Source organism: Hypanus sabinus, chromosome 22, assembly GCF_030144855.1.
Source record: "Hypanus sabinus isolate sHypSab1 chromosome 22, sHypSab1.hap1, whole genome shotgun sequence".
Taxonomy (NCBI): Eukaryota; Metazoa; Chordata; class Chondrichthyes; order Myliobatiformes; family Dasyatidae; genus Hypanus; species Hypanus sabinus.
Genome location: NC_082727.1, coordinates 15654658 through 15675946, shown reverse-complemented (window position 1 = coordinate 15675946; position 21289 = coordinate 15654658). Strand labels below are relative to the sequence as shown.

Sequence of the window (21289 nt, the reverse complement as noted above, 5' to 3'; positions counted from 1 at the left end):
TCGATCATGGCTGATTTAGTTTTCCTCTCAGCCTCATTCTTTATGACTCCGTGAATCTATGAATTTGATTAACGTTGTATTTTCTCTCTCTGAGGACATCTTATGCCATTGGCAGCTGTGTGTGGCGCGGTTACTATTGTAGGAAGCAATGACCATCATCTTCAGTTTTATTGATATTGGTCAGGATATAAATATAAGCTGCTATTCTGGTGGGATTTGCTTCTCTTCTCTGAAATAGCAATGGGAATTGCATGTCACATGACAAGCAGCAGACTCCTGGTTCAGGTCATCCCCGAAAGAGGACATCTCGCAGGGTATAGTACTCCCTTGGTACTGTGCCCAATGTAAAACTCTAGTTTCTGGAGAGAAATTTGATGCCCAATCTCCTTGCCGAGGGGTGAAGTGCCGGGTACATACACGACCAACACACAGAATCTGGAGGGTCACAGTGGGTCAGGCAGCAACTATGAGGGAAATGGACAGTCTACCATTCAGATGCAGACCCATCATTTGGACTGGATTGGAGGGAGGCAGCCAGTGTAAAGAAGCGAGGGGCAGGGGTGGAGCAAGAACTGGCTGGTGATAGGTGGATCCAAGTGAAGGGGTTGATGGGAAGATAAGACCATAAGACATAAAAGCAGAATTATGCCATTCGGCCCATCGTCTGCTCTGTTATTCGATCATGGCTAGTTTATTTTTCCTCTCCACTCCATTCTCCTGCCTTCTCCCTTTAACCCTTGAAACCCTTGCTAATCAAGAACCTGTCAATCCTCATTTCAAATATACCCAACGACGGCCTCCACAACCAACTGTGGCAATGAATTCCACCCTCAGCCTAAAGAAATTCCTCCTCATCTCTGCTCTAAAGGAACATCCTCCTGTTCTGAGGCAGTGCCTCAGAGTATTTCAATATCTGATGGGCTTCAATGAGATCCAACCCTCGTTCTTCGAAACCCCAGTGAGTACAAAGCCATGACCACAAAACGCTGCTCATACGTTAACCCTTCCATTCCGAGGCTCATTCTCACAAACCTCCTCTGGACCCAAACATCTTTTCATAGATAAACAACCCAAAGTTGCTGACAATACTCCAAGTGCAGGCTGACCAACGCCTTATACAGCAATCATCCCCTCCTCTCCTGCTTGCGGAGCTCTCTCATCCCAGATCAAACTTCTGGTCCTCCTCAGGCACGCAGACTTTGCCAAGGCATGGTCGAGAAGTAGGGACGTCATGTTGCAGAGGTACAAGACAATGGTAAAGCCACATTTGTAATATTGCATTCAGTTTTGGTCACCATGCTGTAGGAAAGATGCCATTTTAAGCTGGAGAGAATGCAGAGGGGACTCCAGGGACTGAGTTACGGAAAGAGGTTGAGTAGGTTGGAACTCTTTTCACTGGAGTGTAGGAGTGTGATGTTTTTGAGGTGTAAAAGGTATATAAAATAACAATGGACATAGGTAGTGTCCATGCATGGTCTTTTCCCTAGTGTTCAAAGTGTGAAGAGAAACACGAGTGGCAGAATTTTCCACCCAGAGAGTAGTTGAGGCAGGTATATTAGCAACATTTAAAAGGTTCTCAGACTGTGACATGGATAGGAAATGTTTCAAGGAATATGGAACCAGCTGAGATGGGAATCTTGGACCAGTTGGTCTGAAGGGCATGTTTCAAGCTGTGTGAGTCAGGGACTGTATGACATGGTGGATGGCTGTTTGAAACACTGACCCCTACACTCCCCCCAGGCTTAGTTGAACCTCATGAAGCACTGGCCGAGATCACTGAGAACAGGCGGACAGCTCCCAGACCCATCTCAACACAGTAAAAAGAGTAAACTTCTTAACTCCGAGTCCTAAGTGTCATAGCTCCTGGAGACCTGCCCATCGGAGTCCACGATAGCCTATATACGCGTCTAAGTTATTTTATTTAGAGATAAAGCATGGAACAGACCCTTCCAAATCAACAAACCATGCTGCCCAGCAATCCACCGATGGAACCCTAGCCTCATCACAAGACAATTTACAATGACCAATTAAACTACTGATCTGTACATTTTTGGACTGTGGGAGGAAACCAGAGCAGCAGGAGGACACACACACACACACACACTGTATAAACTCCTTACAAAGGACTCCAGAATTGAACTCTGAACTCTGACACCGCTAGCTGTAATAGTGTTGCATTAAGCACTACACTACCATAGTACCCTATATAAAGACACAAGATAAAGATTAAAATTAGACTAATTTGTTATAAGTAGATAGAAACATTAAAGTATTCTGTGAAATGCATTATTTGCGTCAACAACCAACACGGTCCAAGGATTATATTGGGAGTGTCACCACACTTCTGGTACTGACATAACCTTGAAGTCTTTGTAATGTGGAAGAAAAAAATCAAGTCTCCTGGTGGAAATCCACATTGTCAGAATCAGAATCAGGTTTATTATCACCAGCATGTGTCGTGAAATCTGTTAACTTCGCAGCAGCAGTTCAATGCAATACATGATATAGAAGAAAATTTTTTTAAAAAATAATCGATTACAGTATACATATATTGAATAGGTTAAAAATCATGCAAAAAAAAAGAAATAATAAATATTAAGAAAGTGAGGTAGTGTTCATGGGTTCAATGTCCATTTAGGAATCAAGCTGTTCCTGAATCACTGAGTGTGTGCCTTCAGGCTTCTGTATCTCCTACCTGATGGTAACAGTGAGAAAAGGGTATGCCCTGGGTGCTGGGGGCCCTTAATAATGGACGCTGCCTTTCTGACACACTGCTCCCTGAAGATGTCCTGGGTACTTTGTAGGCTAGTACCCAAGATGGGGCCGACTAAATTTACAACCCTCTGTAGCTTCTTTTGGTCTTGTGCAGTAGCCACCCCCCCCCCCCCCATACCTGACGGTGTTGAGCTGTCACGAGGAGAATGTAGAAACTCCTTACAGACAGGCAGCAGAAACCGAACCACGATCTTACATCTGGTGCTGTAAACTGTCACTGCCGTGCCACCCTAATCGCTTGGATAAATGTTCTCAGCCTCACAGGGTCTTGGTACCAGGCCCAGGGGGTAAACTGAAACACATAGGAGACTGTGTGGCCACGTTGGGTGTACATTTTCTCCTCTAGCTACAGTTTGACATCAATATTGGGTGGCCAGAATGGATACAATGGGCCAAAGGGCCTCTTCTGTTGCCATGCGACACTCTAACACTACGACTAGATCTTCGGGTCTTGATGCAAGGTTTCACCTCAAATTGTTCAAATCATTGAAGCTTCTCTTCCCCGCCCCTCCCTCATCACTCCACACCACCTCTGCTCAACTCACTGAGTTCCCCCAGCAGATTGCTTGGTCGCTGCGACACACAGAAAATGCTGAAGGAACTCAGCAGGTCAGGCAGCATCCACGGAGGGCAAGAAATAGTCGAAGTTTTGGGCTGAGACCCTTCATCAGGACTCCGGGGGGAGATCCTCTCCATCGGTGGCACCTGACTTGCTGAGTTCCTCCAACATATTGTGCGTGCTGCTCCAGATTTCCAGCATCTGCAGAATCTTTAAAAGATTAGCCTTATTTGTTACATGTGCGTGAAAGCATACACTGAAATACGCAAACACGAGGAAATCTGCAGAGGCTGGAAATTCAAACAACACACACAAAATGCTGGTGGAACACAGCAGGCCAGGCAGCATCTATAGGAAGAAGCACTGTCGACGTTTCAGGCCGAGACCCTTCGTCAGGACTAACTGAAAGAAGGGATAGTAAGAGATTTGAAAGTGGAAGGGGGAAATCCAAAATGATAGGAGAAGACCGGAGGGGGTGGGGTGCAGCTGAGAGCTGGAAAGTTGTTTGGCAAAAGGGATACAGAGCTAGAGAAGGGGAAGGATCATGGGGTAGGAGGCCTGGGGAGAAAGAAAGGAGGAGGGGAGCACCAGAGGGAGATGGAGAACAGGCAAGGAGTGATTATGAGAGGGACAGAGAGAAAAAAAAAAGAGGGAAAAAATAACAAATAAATAGATAGATAGATAAGGGAAGGGGTAAGAAGGGGAAGGTGGCATTAATGGAAGTTAGAGAAGTCATTGTTCATACCATCAGGTTGGAGGCTACCCAGACAGAATATAAGATGTTGTTCCTCCAACCTGAATGTGGCTTCATCTCAACAGTAGAGGAGGCCATGGATAGACATATCAGAATGGGAATGGGACGTGGAATTAAAATGTGTGGCCACTGGGAGATCCTGCTTTCTCTGGCGGACCAGGCGTAGGTGTTCAGCGAAATGGTCTCCCAGTCTGCGTCTGCTGAAACACGTCATTTGCATCAAAGACCAACACAGTCCGCGGATTGTATTGGGAGCGTCACCACACTTCTAGTACCAACAGAGCATGCCCACAGCTTACTAACCCTAACCTGTACATGTCTGGAACATGGGAGAAACCTGGAGCACCCAGAGGGATAGAAAGTGCAAAACTGCACCCTGATCTTACAGCTGGCATTGTAAACTATAGCACTAACCACTATGCTTCAACGCTGCCCGAATATAAGGATCACTTACGCATATGATTGTTTGTTACGCAGTACGATTCTCTGATCTCACTAAAATAGCCCCAAAAGGGGGCCAATTGGCCCATCATTCTCATGCTAGCATTCTCAACACATCGCAGTGTATTTCCCTGCAATTCAGGTTCCTTCATTGATCAAACACTTTTGAACTCCTGTAATCAGCTGCCAGCCAACTATTCCTTCTGTAACATTCCAAATAATGGAGCAGCCCCGAATTGGTATCTATAATTCCAAAGAATCCTTTGTGACAGGCCCTGTGTACATTGTAGCCTTGGGGAACACTTGATGAGAGGAAGAGGAGGGTACTAGTCTGACTAATTATAGGATTCACACTTGGCTGTTAACACAACAGAGTCTTCACTGAATGAGACAGGTCTATAGGTTATAATGAAAAACATATTAGGCTGTTAATTCAACAAGGAAAGATACCACGGGGAAGACGATAATTTCATTGCAAATGAGACAGAGATTGGTGCATTGAGGGAGCTAACCAGTGAGGCACCTAGAATAGTGCATTAGAAAAGATAGTCTTACAGTGAGGATGGGGTGTTAAGCAGAGTGTTATATGTGAGTGATTAATTGTGATACACTGAGGCTGACGTATAGCAGGAAGCCTGTAGACCAGGGCAGAAATGGATAATACAAAGCAGAAGAAAATGCAAGAAAGTGAATTTCAAGGTTGTATATGGAATACATATTTTGTAGTAACTTTACTTTGAATATAACTTTAAGGTGCCTGGAGGAAGGTAAGGAGGTCAGAGGTCAGAGGTGGAACACGCAGCCCAGAGTTAGTGATAGAGGCTGATACATCTGGGACATTTAAGAGACTTAGAGGGGTGTGGGGATGAAAGAAAAGTGAAGTATTATGTGGGGGTGGAAGGATTAGATTGATCTTGGAGAAGGTTAAAGGGTCAGCACAACATTGTGGGCTGAAGGGCCTTTCTGTGCTGCAGTGTTCTGCTTTCTGTGTTGTACCAGATACTAATACCGAGAGTACAGAGCCATAGAATGAGAGAGGGTTTATACACGACAATCAACGTACAACATTATATCACCATCTGATGCATCCTGCACTGATGCCAGCACACATTATCAAGATTCAATGGAATAAACAAGGAGGGCTGTTACTCACAGTCTGTGCAGAGTGGGATTCTTCTGAAAGAGCAGTTCTGGCAAGATATGCAGCTGGTTCCGATTCAGGCGTCTAGAATCGGAGAGAGAGGGAAGTGTTCAGGAAAAAACATCAAAGAGCAATTGTGGATAATTACAGCCACCTCACCAATGCTTTGCAAACCCATCTGCTCCAAACGCTTTGCTATTGGGATTCCATCTTCTTCAACCTCCCAGTTTCTCAGATCATTCCCACTCCCCACCCCTCCATCTTCCCCCTCCCACCTGCCTTCACCTGCCAGCTCGTGCTCCTCCCCCTCCCCTCAACCCTTTTATTCTGGTTTCTTCCTCCTTCTGTTCCATTTCTGATAAAGGGCCTCAACCCAAAACATAGTTTGTTCATTTCCTTCTACAGATGCTGCCTGGCCTGCTGAGTTCCTCCGGCACCTCGCATGTGCTGTCCCTGAATCTTACTGGAGTCTAGTTCACTGGACCCAATGCCCATGGCTGGTTAGAGACCTTCTACTATTCAATGCCCGATGCTTTGAGCACCTACTATGTTCATGGAACACCGGGCTGTGAGCGTTTTCCAACAAGAGATTCTGCAGGTGCTAGAAATTCAGAGCAACGCACACAAAATGCTGAAGGAACTCTGCAAGTCGGGTGGCATCTATGGGGGGGGAATAAACAATAGATTTTTCAGGCTGAGAACTTCATCAGGACTGGAGAGGAAGGGGGTAGACGCTAGAATAAGGTGGGGGGGGAGGGGAAGGAGTACAAGCTGTCAGGTGATAGGTGAGACCAGGTGAAGGAGAAGGTGGGTAGTTAGGGAAGGAAGATGAAGTGAGAAGCTGAGAGCTGATAGGTGGGAGAGGTAGAGGGCTGAAGAAGAAGGAATCTTATAGGAGAGGAGAGTGCACCATTGAAGAAAGGGAAGGCGGAGGGGTGCCATAGGGAGGTCATGGCCAAGTAAGGGGAAGAGAAGGGGTAAGGGGGAGCCAGAATGGGGAATGGAAAAAAAGGTGGAGGGGAGAGAAACTGCATAAAGTCAGAGAAATCAATGTTCATGCCAGTGGGTCTACTTCATTACAAGTTGAAGAAAGTTCAGTATGTCACCAAAAGTACTTGCAATTTTCTACTGATGTTCGTTGGAAAGCATTCTGACTGGTTCCATCGCTGTATGGCATGGAGGCCCCAGTGCACAGGATCAACCACCTCCGCCTGTCTCCACCGTCGAGGATATTTTCAAAAGGCAATGCCTCAAGAAGGCGGCATCGATCACTAAGCATCCTCACCATTGGGAACCTGCCCTCTTCTCACTTTTACCATCAGGGACGATGTACAGGACCCCGAAGGCCCACACTTGATGATTCAGGAACGGGTTCTCACCCTCTGCTATCAGATTTCTGGCTGATCCATGGACACATGAACACTATCTAACCTGTGCTGTCCTTGCCCTGGGATTGTGTGACTGTCCAGTGTCAGACACGGGAGCAGAACTAGTCCATTTGGCACATGGGGTCTGCTCTGAAATTCCATCATGGCTGATTTATTATCGCTCTCAACCCCATCCTCCTGCCTTCTCCCAATAACCTTTGATGCCCTTACTAATCAAGAAGTTGCTATCCTCTACTTAAGTATACTTAGTGACTTGGCCTCCATAGCAGAGTTTACCCTCTGGCTAAAGAAATTCCCCATCTCTATTCTAAATAGATATCCCTCTGGTCCTAGACTCACCCATTATAAGAAATATCCTCTTCACATCCACTGTGTCCAGACCTTTTAATATCTGATAGATTCCAATGACATCCCCACACATTTTTCTGAACTCCAACGACTACAGACCCAAAACCATCACAGGCTAGGCCTTTTGTTCCTGGGATCATTCTCATGAATCTCCTCTGGACTTTTCCCAATGCCAGCACATCTATTTTTAGACAAAGTCCAAATCTGCTCATAATACTCCAAGTGCATTCTAATGCCTTATAAAGCCTCAGCATTACAACCTTGCTTTTTAATTTTCTCCCCATTTAGAAAATAGTCCATGCTTTTATTCTTTCTACCAAAGTGCATTACCATGCACTTCTCTACAGTACATTCTATCTACCACTTCTTGCCCATTCTCCTAATCTGTCCAAGTCCTTCTGTGGATTCTCTGTTCCCCCTACACTACCTCCCCCTCCACTTTTCTTTGTATCGTCCACAAACTCGGCCACAAAGTTATCAATTCCATCATCCAAATCATTGACGCTTAACATGAAAAGAAGCAGTCCCAGCACTAACTCCTGTGGGACACCACTAGTGACCGGCAGCCAAGAGGAATTCCTTTATTCCCACTCTTTGTCTCCTGCTAATATTTTACCTGTAATACCATGTATTCTTAATTGGTTAAGCAGCCACATGTAAGGCATTTTGTCAAAGGTCTTCTGAAAATCTAATCAGAAGGCCCTTACCAAGGGAGAAAAGGGAACTTCAGTCTGTATCTAACCTGTGCTGTCCCTGTCCTGGGAGTGTGTGATGGGACAGTGTAGAGGGAGCTTCACTCTGTGTCTAACCCGTGCTGTCCCTGTCCTGGGAGTGTGTGATGGGAGAATGTAGAGGGAGCTTCACTCTGTATCTAACCCGTGCTGTCCCTGTCCTGGGAGTGTGCGATGGGACAGTGTAGAGGGAGCTTCACTCTGTATCTAACCCGTGCTGTCCCTGTCCTGGGAGTGTGTGATGGGACAGTGTAGAGGGAGCTTCACTCTGTATCTAACCCGTGCTGTCCCCATCCTGGGAGTGTGTGATGGGTCAGTGTAGAGGGAGCTTCACTCTGTAACTAACCCGTGTTGTCCCTGTCCTGGGAGTGTGTGATGGGACGGTGTAGATGGAGCTTCACTCTGTATCTAACCCGTGCTGTCCCTGTCCTGGGAGTGTGTGATGGGAGAATGTAGAGGGAGCTTCACTCTGTATCTAACCCGTGCTGTCCCCATCCTGGGAGTGTGTGATGGGTCAGTGTAGAGGGAGCTTCACTCTGTATCTAACCCGTGCTGTCCCTGTCCTGGTAGTAACAACCAGGATAAAATGATTGATTCTCATGCAAGGGTCAACCCAGTCACTTCATCCTATCACCCCTGAACACTTCAATTGTTGTGAGGCTACACCAGTTTCTGAAGAAACTTGCCCTGAGTGTCCTTATTCATGAATCACTGACGGTTAACATTGCAGGGGAAGCAGGCAATTCCAAGAGCACATTGGTCTCTAATGCAGCAGGATTTGGGAACAAGCCCAGAAATGATTGCTTCAATTATACTGTGCCCTGGGGAGATGGCCTCAGGAATATTGTATAAAAATCTGGTCTCCATACCCAAGGATGCAAGATCACTCTGCAGTATATCGATTCCTGGCATTGTGAGTAGAGATTAAGGACACCAGGCCTGCACTCTTTGATGTTTAGAAGAATGAGAGGTGATCTCATTAATATGTAGAACATTTTAATTGATAAAGAAATGGTGTTTAAAAAGGGCTGGTCATTTAAAACTCAGTTATGTAGGAAACTCTCCTGTGGAAGCTCTCGGCCCCGGTGCGTGGAGGATTCTGGATGATATTGAAGTGCAGGTGGACAAATACCTGACAGATCAAAGAACGGGGGTGGGGTACGGAGAAATGTCTCAGAAGAGGAGTAAAGGATAGCACCAATCCGCCACGATCATACTGAATAGCAGGGCAAGTTTGAGGAGCTGAATGGCCTAACTCTGCTCCTATCCTCTCGCATTCCTGTGTTTCCCTGACCTTGGGGGATGTTCAGAATCCTGTGTAGAGAGCATTCTTCCTCGAAGAGGGCTGTGCGAGGTCAGTCTCCACAGATTGATGGCTCTCTCGATACTAACAGATTTATGGAGTGTAGGTTTAGAATAAAAGTCAGGTTTGTTTTCACTGACTAATACAACGTGAAATTTGCTGTGTTGAGGCAGTAGTGTACTGTGAAGACATCAAGTTACCATAAGCTATGAACATAAATAAACCTCGCACTTACAATCTTTCCAGCTCCTTCATGTCCTCAAAAGCACCACGCTCGATTGAACTGATGTGGTTCTCCATGAGTTGCCTGGCAGGTGAGAAAGGGAGGGAACATGAACATCAGGGTCAATGCAGAGTCATGGACCAGAAGACCATAAGACATAAGAGCAGTACAAGGCCATTTGGCCCTTCGAGTCACATCTGCCATTCCATCATGGTTGATTTATTAACCCTCTCAACCTCGTTCTTGTACCTTCTCCTGGTAATCTTTGGAACCCTTACTAATCAAGAACCTATTAACTTTTGCTTTAAATATACCCAATTACTTGACTCCACAGCCATTTGGGGCAATGATTTTCACTAACCTCTGACTAAAGAAATTGCTTCTCATCTCTGTTCTAAATGGACGACCCTATAATCTGAGGCTGTGCCCTCTGCTCATGGACTCCACTACTATAGGAAGCAACTTCTCCATGTCAACTCTGTCTCGGCCTTTCAGCATTCAAAAAGTTTCAATGAGATCTCTCCTCGTCATTCTTAATTCCAGCCGGTACAGGTCCTGTGCTATCAAATGCTCTTCATATGTTAAGCCTTTCGTTCCCAGGATCATTTTTGTGAACCTCATCTGGACCCACCTCAATGCCAGCACATCCTCTCTTAGATACAGGGCCAATTCTGCTCACAATACTCCAAGTTAAGTCGGACCAATGCCTTATAAAGCTTCAGATTACATCTTTGCTTTTTACTCTAGTCCTCTCGAATGAATGCTAATATTGCATTTGCCTTCCTCGCCACTGACTCAACCTACATGTTAATCTTTAGGAAACAGACAATGGACAGTAGGTGCAGGAGTAGGCCATTTGGCCCTTCTAGCCAGCACCGCCATTCACTGTGATCATGGCTGATCATACACAATCAGTACCCCGTTCCTGCCCTCTCCCCATATCCCTTGACCCCGCTATCTATAAGAGCTCTATCTAACTCTCTCTTGAATGCATCCAGAGAATTGGCCTCCACTGCCTTCTGGGGCAGAGCATTCCACATATGCACCATTGTCTGGGTGAAAAAGTTTTTCTGCATCTCTGTTCTAAATGGCTTACCCCTTATTCTTAAACTGTGGCCTCTAGTTCTGGACTCACCCATCAGTGGGAACATGCTTCCTGCCTCCAGCATGTCCAATCCCTTAATAATCTTCTATGTCTCAATCAGATCCCCGCTCATCCTTCTAAATTCCGGTGTATACAAGCCCAGTCGTTCCAATCTTTCAACATATGACAGTCCCGCCATTCCGGGAATTAACCTCGTGAACCTACGCTGCACTCCCTCAATAGCAAGAATGTCCTTCCTCAAATTTGGAGACCAAAACTGCACACAATACTCCAGGTGGAGTCTCACCAAGGCCCTGTACAGCTGCAGAAGGACCTCTTTACTCCTATACTCAATTCCTCTTGTTATAAAGGCCAACATGCCATTAGTTTTCTTCACTGCCTGCTGTACCTGCATGCTTGCTTGAAATCCTGCACGAGGGCTCGCTAGACCCTTCACACCTCCATGTTCTGAATTTTCCCCGTTTAGAAAATAGTTTATGGACTGTAGTCTACACAGAGTCCTGCAGGTTAGCTTCAGTCCAACTCATCCATGCTGACGAAGAATTCCATCTACAGTAGCCCCAGTTGCCCATTTTTGGCCCATGTCTATCTAAACCTTTCCTAAGCATGCACCTGCCTAAGCATCCTTTAAATATTGTCAATGTACAGTACCTGGATCAAATGTTTCAGGCACCAAACCCTGACCATCTCTGGGTGAAGAAGTTTCCTCTCAAGTCTCCTTTAAATCTTCCCCCTTACCTGAAACCTGCACCCCTCTCTATGTTTCCTTTCCCCTTCATAACTTTATTCGCCTTTGTAAGATCACCCCTCAGTCTCCAATGTCCAAAGAAATAAAGACTTGGGCTGCCCAACCTCTCCCTAAAACTCAAGCCTCCTGGCAGCCATCTCATAAACATTCTCTGCACACTCTTTCCAGCTCAATGATGTCCTTCCTATAACAAGGTGACCAAAACTATACACAATACTCCGGGGTGCAGCTTCACCAACATCCTGGGCAATGGCAGGAAAACATCCCATCTTTCCATACTCAATATCCTGACAGATACAATGGATTCTTCACCACCCTGATTCTCCGCATCCCTCAACCCTAGTGTGGGAACACAGCAGGCATTCGACAAAGGAAATCAATCAACAAGGGTTAGATACAGAGTGAAGCTCCCTCTACACTGTCCCATCACACACTCCCAGGACAGGGACAGCACGGGTTAGATACAGAGTGAAGCTCCCTCTACACTGTCCCATCACACACTCCCAGGACAGGGACAGCACGGGTTAGATACAGAGTGAAGCTCCCTCTACACTGTCCCATCACACACTCCCAGGACAGGGACAGCACGGGTTAGATACAGAGTGAAGCTCCCTCTACACTGTCCCATCACACACTCCCAGGACAGGGATAGCACGGGTTAGATACAGAGTGAAGCTCCCTCTACACTGTCCCATCACACACTCCCAGGACAGGGACAGCACGGGTTAGATACAGAGTGAAGCTCCCTCTACACTGTCCCATCACACACTCCCAGGACAGGGACAGCATGGGTTAGATACAGAGTGAAGCTCCTCTACACTGTCCCATTGTTTACGATGCAGGATGTTTCCCAATTTGTTGACGCTGGTTCGTCCATCTGTCACACACTCTCCTTGCCAGCCTAACTGTGTCTGTGCTCTGAACCATAGCCTGTTTCACGTGACTACTCAGTGTGTACAATTATGGGTTTTAATTCATTAGTAAACAAGTAAAGCCCCCTGCAGTGGAATCTTACAGAGAATTTCGAAACCTATAATTCCAGTCTTTCTGCTCGTGTGGCCGTGCCATGAAATCCTTTGATCATGCGTTTTGTTCAAGCATAGGGAATGTTTGTGGTCTTTTGCTTAAGCTGCTGCCTGTGATACTCACAACACGCGGACGTGTCTGAGTCCCGTGAAGTCACTCTTGCTGATCCGAGTGATGTTATTCCCATTCAGCTCCCTGTGAAGTGAAAAAGATGAAGGACTATTAAACTCCACCCGCGGCTCGCAGTCCATTCCCAGGCCCTGGGGAAATATTGTGCAGAAACATGCCCTTCGACACATCGAGCTCATACTGACCATCGATCCCTTCTATTCCACCCCCCTCATTCACTCACACACCGGGGGCATCTTACAGTGGCCAGTTAACCTGTGTGTTGTTGGGTTGTGGCAGGAAGCAATGCAAAAAGAAATGTTAATGTGTTGATAGACAGATAGATAGATACGTTATTGATCCCAAAGGAATTTCAGTGTCCGTAGCATTACCAAATGCACTAATATATAAATATTAGAAGAGAAGTAAAAAGAATAAAAAGTAAGTTACCACAAACAGTCTAAGAAGAGGAGCTCATCACTTCTCCAGCTATAGGTTGTCTCATTATAGAGCCTAATGTCCGAGGGAATAGTTGAGAAAGGTAGGGATGTATCACTTTGTGAGATTAGTTTAGATTTATTTGTCATATGTACTTCAAAACGTACAATGAAATGCACCATTTACGTCAAATACAAACAAGAGTCCAAGGGTGTGCTGGGGCAGCCTGTATGCTTCTAGCAAGTCCACAATTTACTAACCCTAACCTGTATACCTTTGGAATGTGGGAGGAAACCGGAGCACCCGGAGGAAACCCACAGGATCTTGAGAGAAAGTACAAACTCTCCATAGGTACTGGTGGGGATTCAACCACACGTGCGATCACTGGCATTGTAAAGCATTATATTAACTGCTATGCTTTCTTTATACCCAGCAAGATAAGAACTTTTCCTCTGCGGCAGTCAGTACCATATCTAAGCTAAATCCAGTATGAAGTATTATAATATTTCAAACTCTGGCACTGCAGATGTGTTGGTGTGCACCCAGCCCAAATTCTGCCACAATTATTCAAGCAATATCAAATACCACCATGAGAAGGTCAGAAAACACGAGCAGTGGAGGTGCGGATGAAGAGAGGAAAGGGTCGATAAGCAGCAGGAAAGCGTAGTTACTTGTGCCTGACACTATCCCTGTACCACGATGTGGTATTGTCAATGCTTGCAGAAACCAAATGCAGATTAATTTGTAAGCACAAGAAATCCTGCAGATGGAAGTCCACAGCAGCACACACAAAATTCTGGAGAACTCCACAGGTCAAGCAGCATCGATAGAGAAGAATAAAGAGTCAATGTTTTGGGCCAATACTCGTCATCAGGACAGAATAAAGAGTCTTGATTCTTCATTCCTGTATTGTTTTCCCTTGTACTGCCTCAGTGCAGTGTTGTAATGAAATGATCTGTATGGATGGCATGCAAAACCAACTTTTTCACTGTAACTCATTACATTTGAAAATAATAAACCAATTTACCTGTCCTTTGTTGAATATACTGATTCTCTATACAATGAATACCTTTCTCAGTGCCTGTAAGAAACAAATTGTAATGCCCTTTCACCCCATTGAGGCTATGGTCCCCCTACATTGGTCAAAGTAATACACAGCATGATCCCATCAGGATTCAGTTACAATCTAGAATCAAACCAAGAAGATGTGGCGTTTGTATGCAGAAACAAATATTTGGGAAAGAGATGACAGACCTCTCCTTGCTAGCTTGAATAGTCATTTAAGAGTCTTTACATCCAGCTTGCAGGCAGACTTTCTCCCAGCTGAGAGCTGTCACAATTCAGCTGCAGAAAGTTGTAAACTCAGCCAACTCCATTAAGGGCACTGGCATCCCCACCGCTGAGGATACCTTCAAAAGGCGATGCCTTAAGCAGGCAGGATCCATTATTAAGAAAGCCATCACCCAGGACATACCCTTTTCTCATTGCTACCATCAAGGAGAAGGTACAGGAGACTGAAGAGCTCAGGAACATCTTCTTCCCCACTCCATCAGATTTCTGAATGGACAATGAACCCATGAAACTTCAATCTGTATTTTGCTTTTTGTATTACTTACATAATTTATATATATATATAGTATTTTATAGTAATTTCTAGCTTTTTATTATGTATTGCAAAAGAACAAATTTCACAAGATATGCCAGTCATATTAAACCTGAGTCACTCTCTCTGCTCTGTACAGTGAAGGTGACCTCATATATTGGTGCAACACCTCAACCTTGGGACTATCAGTAACAATAAAGGCAAGCCTGTCAGAATAGACCCACACACGTGTTCGTAAAGATACAAAGACATGTATACACAAAGAGATACAAACCACACACATGTACAGGCGCAAACACACAGACAGACACACACACACACACACACACACACACACACACACACACACACACACATGCACAGGTTTCTCATTGAAACCTCTTGAATATTGAAAGGCGAGAGAGAGAGAGAGACACACACACACAGAAGCAAGAATGTACTCCCAATACTCACCTCATTACAGGAAGGATATTGAAGACTTTGGAGAGAGTGTAGTGTAGATTTACCAGGATGCTGTCTGGATTAGCGAGTATGCTTATGAAGATAGGTTGAGCAGTCTAGGGATTTTCTCTTTGGAGCGAAGGAGGATGAGAAGTGACTTGATGGAGATGTACAAAATATTAAGAGGCATAGATTGAGACTTTAATCCCACCGTAGAAATGGCTCATATGAGGGGGGCATTAAAGTGTTTGAAGTAAAGTACAGAGGGGATGTCAGAGGCAGGATTTTTATACAGAGAGTGACAGATGCATGGAACACACCGCCGGGGTAGTGGTAGAAGTAAATTCTTTTCGGGACCTTTAAGAGATTCTTAGATAGACTAACAGATGAAAGAAAAATGGAGGGCTATGTGATTGATTGATCTTAGAATAGGTTAACAAATCAACACATCATAGTGGGCTGAAAGGCCTGTATTGTGCTGCAGGGCTCTATGTTGTAACACACACACCATTCAAAATATACAGAGACATGTGAGTGTCCACACAACAGACATACACACATGCACACACTTACACACAAATACATACACGGAGATGTGTGTGTCCGCACAACACACGTACACACACACACACACACACACACATACACACACACACACAAATACATACGTAGTCATGTGCGTGCCCACATAATAGATGCACACACACACTTACACATAAATACATAAACAGGCATGTGCATGTCCACACAACACACATGCATGCACGCACACACACACACACACGCACGCACGCGCGCACACACACACACACACACACACACACACACACACACACACACAAACACACACACACACACACACACACACACACACACACACACACTCACACTCAGCAATGGATCAGAAAAAGACACCCTGATCACTGGCCACACGAGTCCTGTAGCCCTTCCTTCCTCCACCCTCAGCATTCAATGCATTCATCTTGTGGAAGGAAATGCATCTACAACCCTCCCCGCATTATGGATGTGAGAGATATGTTTGGGCAGCCCCCCACCCTCTGCACACCAGCTCATCAGCATGTCAGTCCATGGAGAATTCATTCGGGAGGAACTCTGCTGCGCCAAGTTCGATGCAGAGGAGGTTTACCAGGATGCTGCCTGGATTAGGGAGCACGCCCTATGAGGATAAATTGAGCAGGGCTGCAGTGACAGGAAAGTAAATTCCAGAGAGAACAAGGGCAATGCAATTTCACCCCTACACGAGGGGCACTAACAGAGAGCACAGTACTGAGGCAGAATCACACATGGCATCATGCAGCTTCGTATAAAAGCACTCTCAGGCTGGAACACCATGAGGAGTCTCCGGAGGGGATGTGAGAGGATTTGTACATGGGATAACATAACTGGGATTGGCCTCTAGGCTGGAACCCAGTTTGTGGATTACATGATGTTTACGTATAGAATTACAAACGTTAATGGTGTAATAGATCCCTGGGAGTTAGCAATAGGCTTGGACTTAATCCAAAAATTCAGGGGGTTTCCATATAGAATAACAGATCCCTGGAAGTAAGTCACAAGCCAGGATCTAAACCAAGAGTTTAGGGTTCAGGAGAGAGCTTTTTCCAATTGAAACAAAATGTTCACACCATTTTAAACTTTTTCTCCCCAGGCAGTTAATCTGATCAACCATTCTAGTTAACCCTCAACCCCCTGCTATCGATTCCTCCTGTCACTGCTCTGTTGGCACTCAAACCACTTTTTATAATGCTGTTTACTTTGCAAATACATGTGTTTATTTGTAAATACATTAATTTATGTACATTTTTCCATATCCATCCTTTAACCTCTAACTTTATTATTCTTTTATATATAATTATTTATTCTTCATAATTGTTGAATGTAGCTTTTATTATTGCATGTCACACCAACACATCATGGCAAATTTCTAAAACCTGTAAATGTGTATGATATATCAAATCAAGTTGATCCCAGATGCTTGATCCTTGAATAACAGATCCCTAGGAACGAGTTATAGGCTGAGATCTAATCACACGAGGAGTTTGGGAACGGGGTTATATGGAGAATGAGAAATAACTGGGAGTGGGTTATAGAGTGAAACCACATGGTGGACTCAGGAAAGGGTTGTACGTAAATGCTTGCCAGTGAGTTACAGACTGGAAACTAATTCAAGGGTTCATGGGATCTCTAATAGAATAACAGGCTTGGGGTGTCCATATCGGGCAGCACGGTAGCAGAGTGGTTAGCTACAGTATAGGCAACCTGGGTTCAATTCCCACCACTGCCTGTAAGGGGTATGTACACTCTCCCCGTGACCACGTGGATTTCCTTCCAGTTTCCTCCCGCGGTCCACCTACTGGCTGGTAGATTAGTTGGTCATTGTAAATTGTCCCATAATTAGGCTAGGGTTATATCTGGGGGATTGGTTGGGGGGGCGGTGCAGCTAAATAAGTAGAATATCAAAGAGGAAAATGTAGCCCAGAGTTAGTTGGAGGTTGGAATCTATTTAAGAGCTCCTGGTGCATAATATACAAAAGCAGATCCTAAGAATGGGTTGCAGACTGGGATCTAATCCAAAGATTCAGGAGGTTTATTTGAGGAATAATAGATCCCTTTGACTAAATTACCAACCGGGATCTAATCCAAGGGTTTAGGGGGATTAACAGATAGAATAATAGATCCCCCAGGCATGAGTTACGGACTGGGATCTAATCCAGAGCTTCTGGTGGTCTATATATAGAATAACAGATCCCTGGGGTGATTTAGATTTTGCAATCTAATCCAAGAGTGCCAAGGCTTATTTGTAGAATAACAGATCCCTGGGATTGGGCTGCAGGCTTGGATCTGATCCAGTAGTTCAGGGGTTTATATATAGAATAACAGATCCCTGGGATTGGGCTGCAGGCTTGGATCTGATCCAGTAGTTCAGGGGTTTATATATAGAATAATAGATCCCTGGCTGTGACTTACCAACTGGAATTCATATGAGGAGTTTGGAATAGGGTTATATAGAAAGCATCATATAACAGGAAGGAAGTTAGAGGCTGGAAGTTAAATAAAATACCTTGAGTAGTTGTGGGTAAGGGTTAAATAAATATAACCCCAGGAACAAGGAATAAGTTACAGTTTGGGGTCAAACCCGGGGTTTACTGGGTTTAATGGATACAGTAACAGACTTCTGGAAACGAGTTATAGGCTGGAATGCAATTAAAATGTTTGGGTGTTGACATGGAGAATAACAGAGCCCCGAGTGGTTTACAGGTGGGAGCGAATCGGGGGATCTGAAATGATATTTGCGGACGTTGAAAGCAGCAATATCAGGGCAATAATGAAAAGTTCCACTGCCCTCCGTGTCCTGGGAGCCCGCTGCCAACCGGGGTGGGTATCCCGAGAGAGGTCTGGGGTTGGCGTGTCGTGACCTCAGGCTGGCCGCAGACCCACGTACTCTGGAACCCCGGAGCCCCAGGCTGCTGGAGCTGATCTCTGCGGTCGCGACTGCGGGATTCCTGTGGTCTGGAGGGCTTCTGAAGCAGTGAGCTCCTTCCAGTGAGCGAGTGGGGATGGAAATGAGAGGAGGACTGGGGTGAGCGTGACCGTGGGAGAGCGGATGAGAATGTGTGTGTCAGTCTGCGTGTGAGTGTGCGAGATTGCATGACCCCGTGTCTGTAAGAATCGGTGCGTGTGTGTAAAAAAGCGTGGGATTCAGCGAGTGTCTGTAGAATGTGTGTGTGAGTGAGTGAGAGAGAGCGAGAAAGACCATGTTTGAAAGAAATTGTGTGCGTGAGTGAGAGAGAGGAAGAGGCTGTGGGTGCTTCTCAGTGAACACGAGTTCGTGACTGTCCTAACATCGAGTGGACACTCGGTAGATGAAAGGCGGCTAAATAATGACCGTGGGTTGGGGGGGGGGGTGTGCAGGAGAGGGGGAGAAAGGGGCAGCCTGTAAATTGCCATTGCTCCTGCCCCAGGAGAGCGTAGACAGAGTTCCACGCAGAGAGATGGAGCCAGGGGTAGTCCGCGGGGCTGCTAACAAAGGCCCAAACCAACTGGATAGTAGACGCGGGCAGATGCTTAAGATGAATGGTCTCGTCCTGGTCCCCAAGAGCCAAAGACAAAGGAAGGTTTTTAATGATCTGAAATGCATGTTACAGTGGAAATGATCCGGAAGTATCATAATCAACGATGAACTACAGGATCTGAGGCAAGGCAGTGGGGAGGCTGCTCCAAAAGCCTGCGACGAGTCCCGGGACGATTCTTTTCTCCACAGGAACTCACTCTGCCTCAGCTCCTCCATCTCCCTCTTCCCCTCAATCATCCAGCTCCTCCCCCTCCAGCTCCCTCCTGACTTTCTTTCTAGTCTTGATGAAGGGTTTCAGCCCGAAACGTCAATGTTTATTCCCCTCTATCGATGCTGCCCGACCCTTTGGGTTCCTCCAGCATTTTGTTTGTGCATTGGAATGAAACACGACCCTTGATCCTGAATTTTGATGGATTAACCGTGGGGAGGGGCGATTCCCTAAGCGTTAGCCCAACGACACGCGGGCAGTCAAGGCGATATTCCGAAGACAGGACCCCAGCACCCTCCCCACCCCGCCCACGTTACCACAGGCTGCTTGGATGTCTGTTAGGGTGGGATTGTCTTGGGGCGGTGGGGAGAACTCCTTCCATGAACACTCCGCTCCACACACACACACACACACACACACACACACACACAAGCCATCCCGCTAGGAAACACGCCTATAAAAAGAGCGTGTTTTATTTTCTCTCAGTTGAAGCATTCCCTAACTTCAAAGGACCGGGCAACGGGATCCCCTTTTGAAAGGCGTTCAGTTTCTCTCTCTCGCAAAGTGAGATCCCAAACTGACTGATTTAGTGACTGGCTCGGGGTTATCTACGGATGGAAATAGCGGTGTGGAACCTTGAACCCGAGGCAGCGGGCTGAGTCTTATTGTGAACAGCGGCACCTCGGACAGTGAAGCGCTCCGTCGGCTCTGCATTCCGAGTGTTCAGCGGGTCCGCAGAGGAACGGGGGTGGGGGGGGGGTGGAGGACAGGAGGAGAAGGGACACATGAATACTATTTCCCCACCCCACCCCCATCTCTTGCTCACCCTTTCAGCCTTTGAAACACAGTACCATTCGGCACTAGATTATTTTTGAACGGCGGCGGGGAGGTTGTGAAGTTTGTGATCCGATCACTTACAAAGGATGTACACCCCATTCCTACCCGGCCCCCCTCCTCCCCGGGTCTGAAGGGAAGGCGGCTTTCCATACTCACAGTCTCTCTGCGTTTCTGGGGATGTTCTTGGGGATGGTCCTGAGTCCCAGCCCGTGGCAGTCCACGCTTGTGCCCACGCAGCTGCAGAGAGCCGGACAGGCTCTTGTCCCAATCCCGCAGGCGACCAGCAGCAGGATCCCAGTCCTGATGATCTTGGGCAACTCCCGGCTTCTGTCCATGGTGTCTGCGAGGGATGTGTGCGTGTGGCTAGGGTGGGGGTACAGAGAGAGAGAGAGAGTGGGAGATAGAGATAGAGAGGGAGAGAGATGAGAGGGGAAAGAGGTCCTTTAGCCTCCGTCAGATCATAGTGAAGAGGCGCAATCCAGTCCCAGCTACTTGCACCCACTTCGCACCCAGCGCCGGAGGGTCACACGCCCTCGATAAACACAATAGAAGGGGAGGCCGGCTCGCTGTTATCCGGGATCCCGTGATCTTCACGGCTGAGACTGGCCCCAGTGGTGAATCTCGCAGCCTCACTGTCTCTTGCAAACACACACACACATACACTGGGTTACGAGCTGCATCTGACGGCCTGTACAATAAAAGCGTCACACACATCCATCAACGTGACCACAAATAGCAGAGGCGACCCCGCCCACCGAACACACAACCCCGACTCATCTAACGCGGGGCAGCGACTGCCAATCACACCCCTCCCTCCCTGCACACCCACACGAACAGCAGGTTACAGTAAGGACGAGCAGTCAGCACAACCTGCTTGCTCCGTGGTCCGAGCGTGTGTGCATGTGTCTGTGAATGCTTTTGTGTGTGTGTGTGTGTGCCTGTGTGTGTAAACGTGCGTGTGTCTCTGTGTGAGTGTGTGTGTAAACGTGCGTGTGTGTGTGCGCCTGTCTCTGTGTGAA

At 46.4% G+C, this 21289-nt stretch overlaps 1 protein-coding gene across 3 annotated transcripts in view; it reads right to left on the bottom strand.

The window, feature by feature from the left end:
* The window catches only part of LOC132379362 (slit homolog 1 protein-like), a 308706-nt gene extending 287757 nt beyond the window's left edge, over positions 1–20949 (bottom strand). For all 3 annotated transcript variants that reach the window (XM_059947126.1, XM_059947124.1, XM_059947125.1), the window contains exons 1-4: positions 20427–20949; positions 12666–12737; positions 9676–9747; positions 5683–5754 (exon numbers count right to left, since the gene is read on the bottom strand). In XM_059947126.1, the coding sequence (XP_059803109.1) occupies positions 5683–5754; positions 9676–9747; positions 12666–12737; positions 20427–20605 (395 nt within the window). In that variant the 5' untranslated portion in view covers positions 20606–20949. The remainder of the gene's footprint in view (positions 1–5682; positions 5755–9675; positions 9748–12665; positions 12738–20426) is intronic.
* Between the last annotated feature and the right edge of the window lie 340 nt (positions 20950–21289).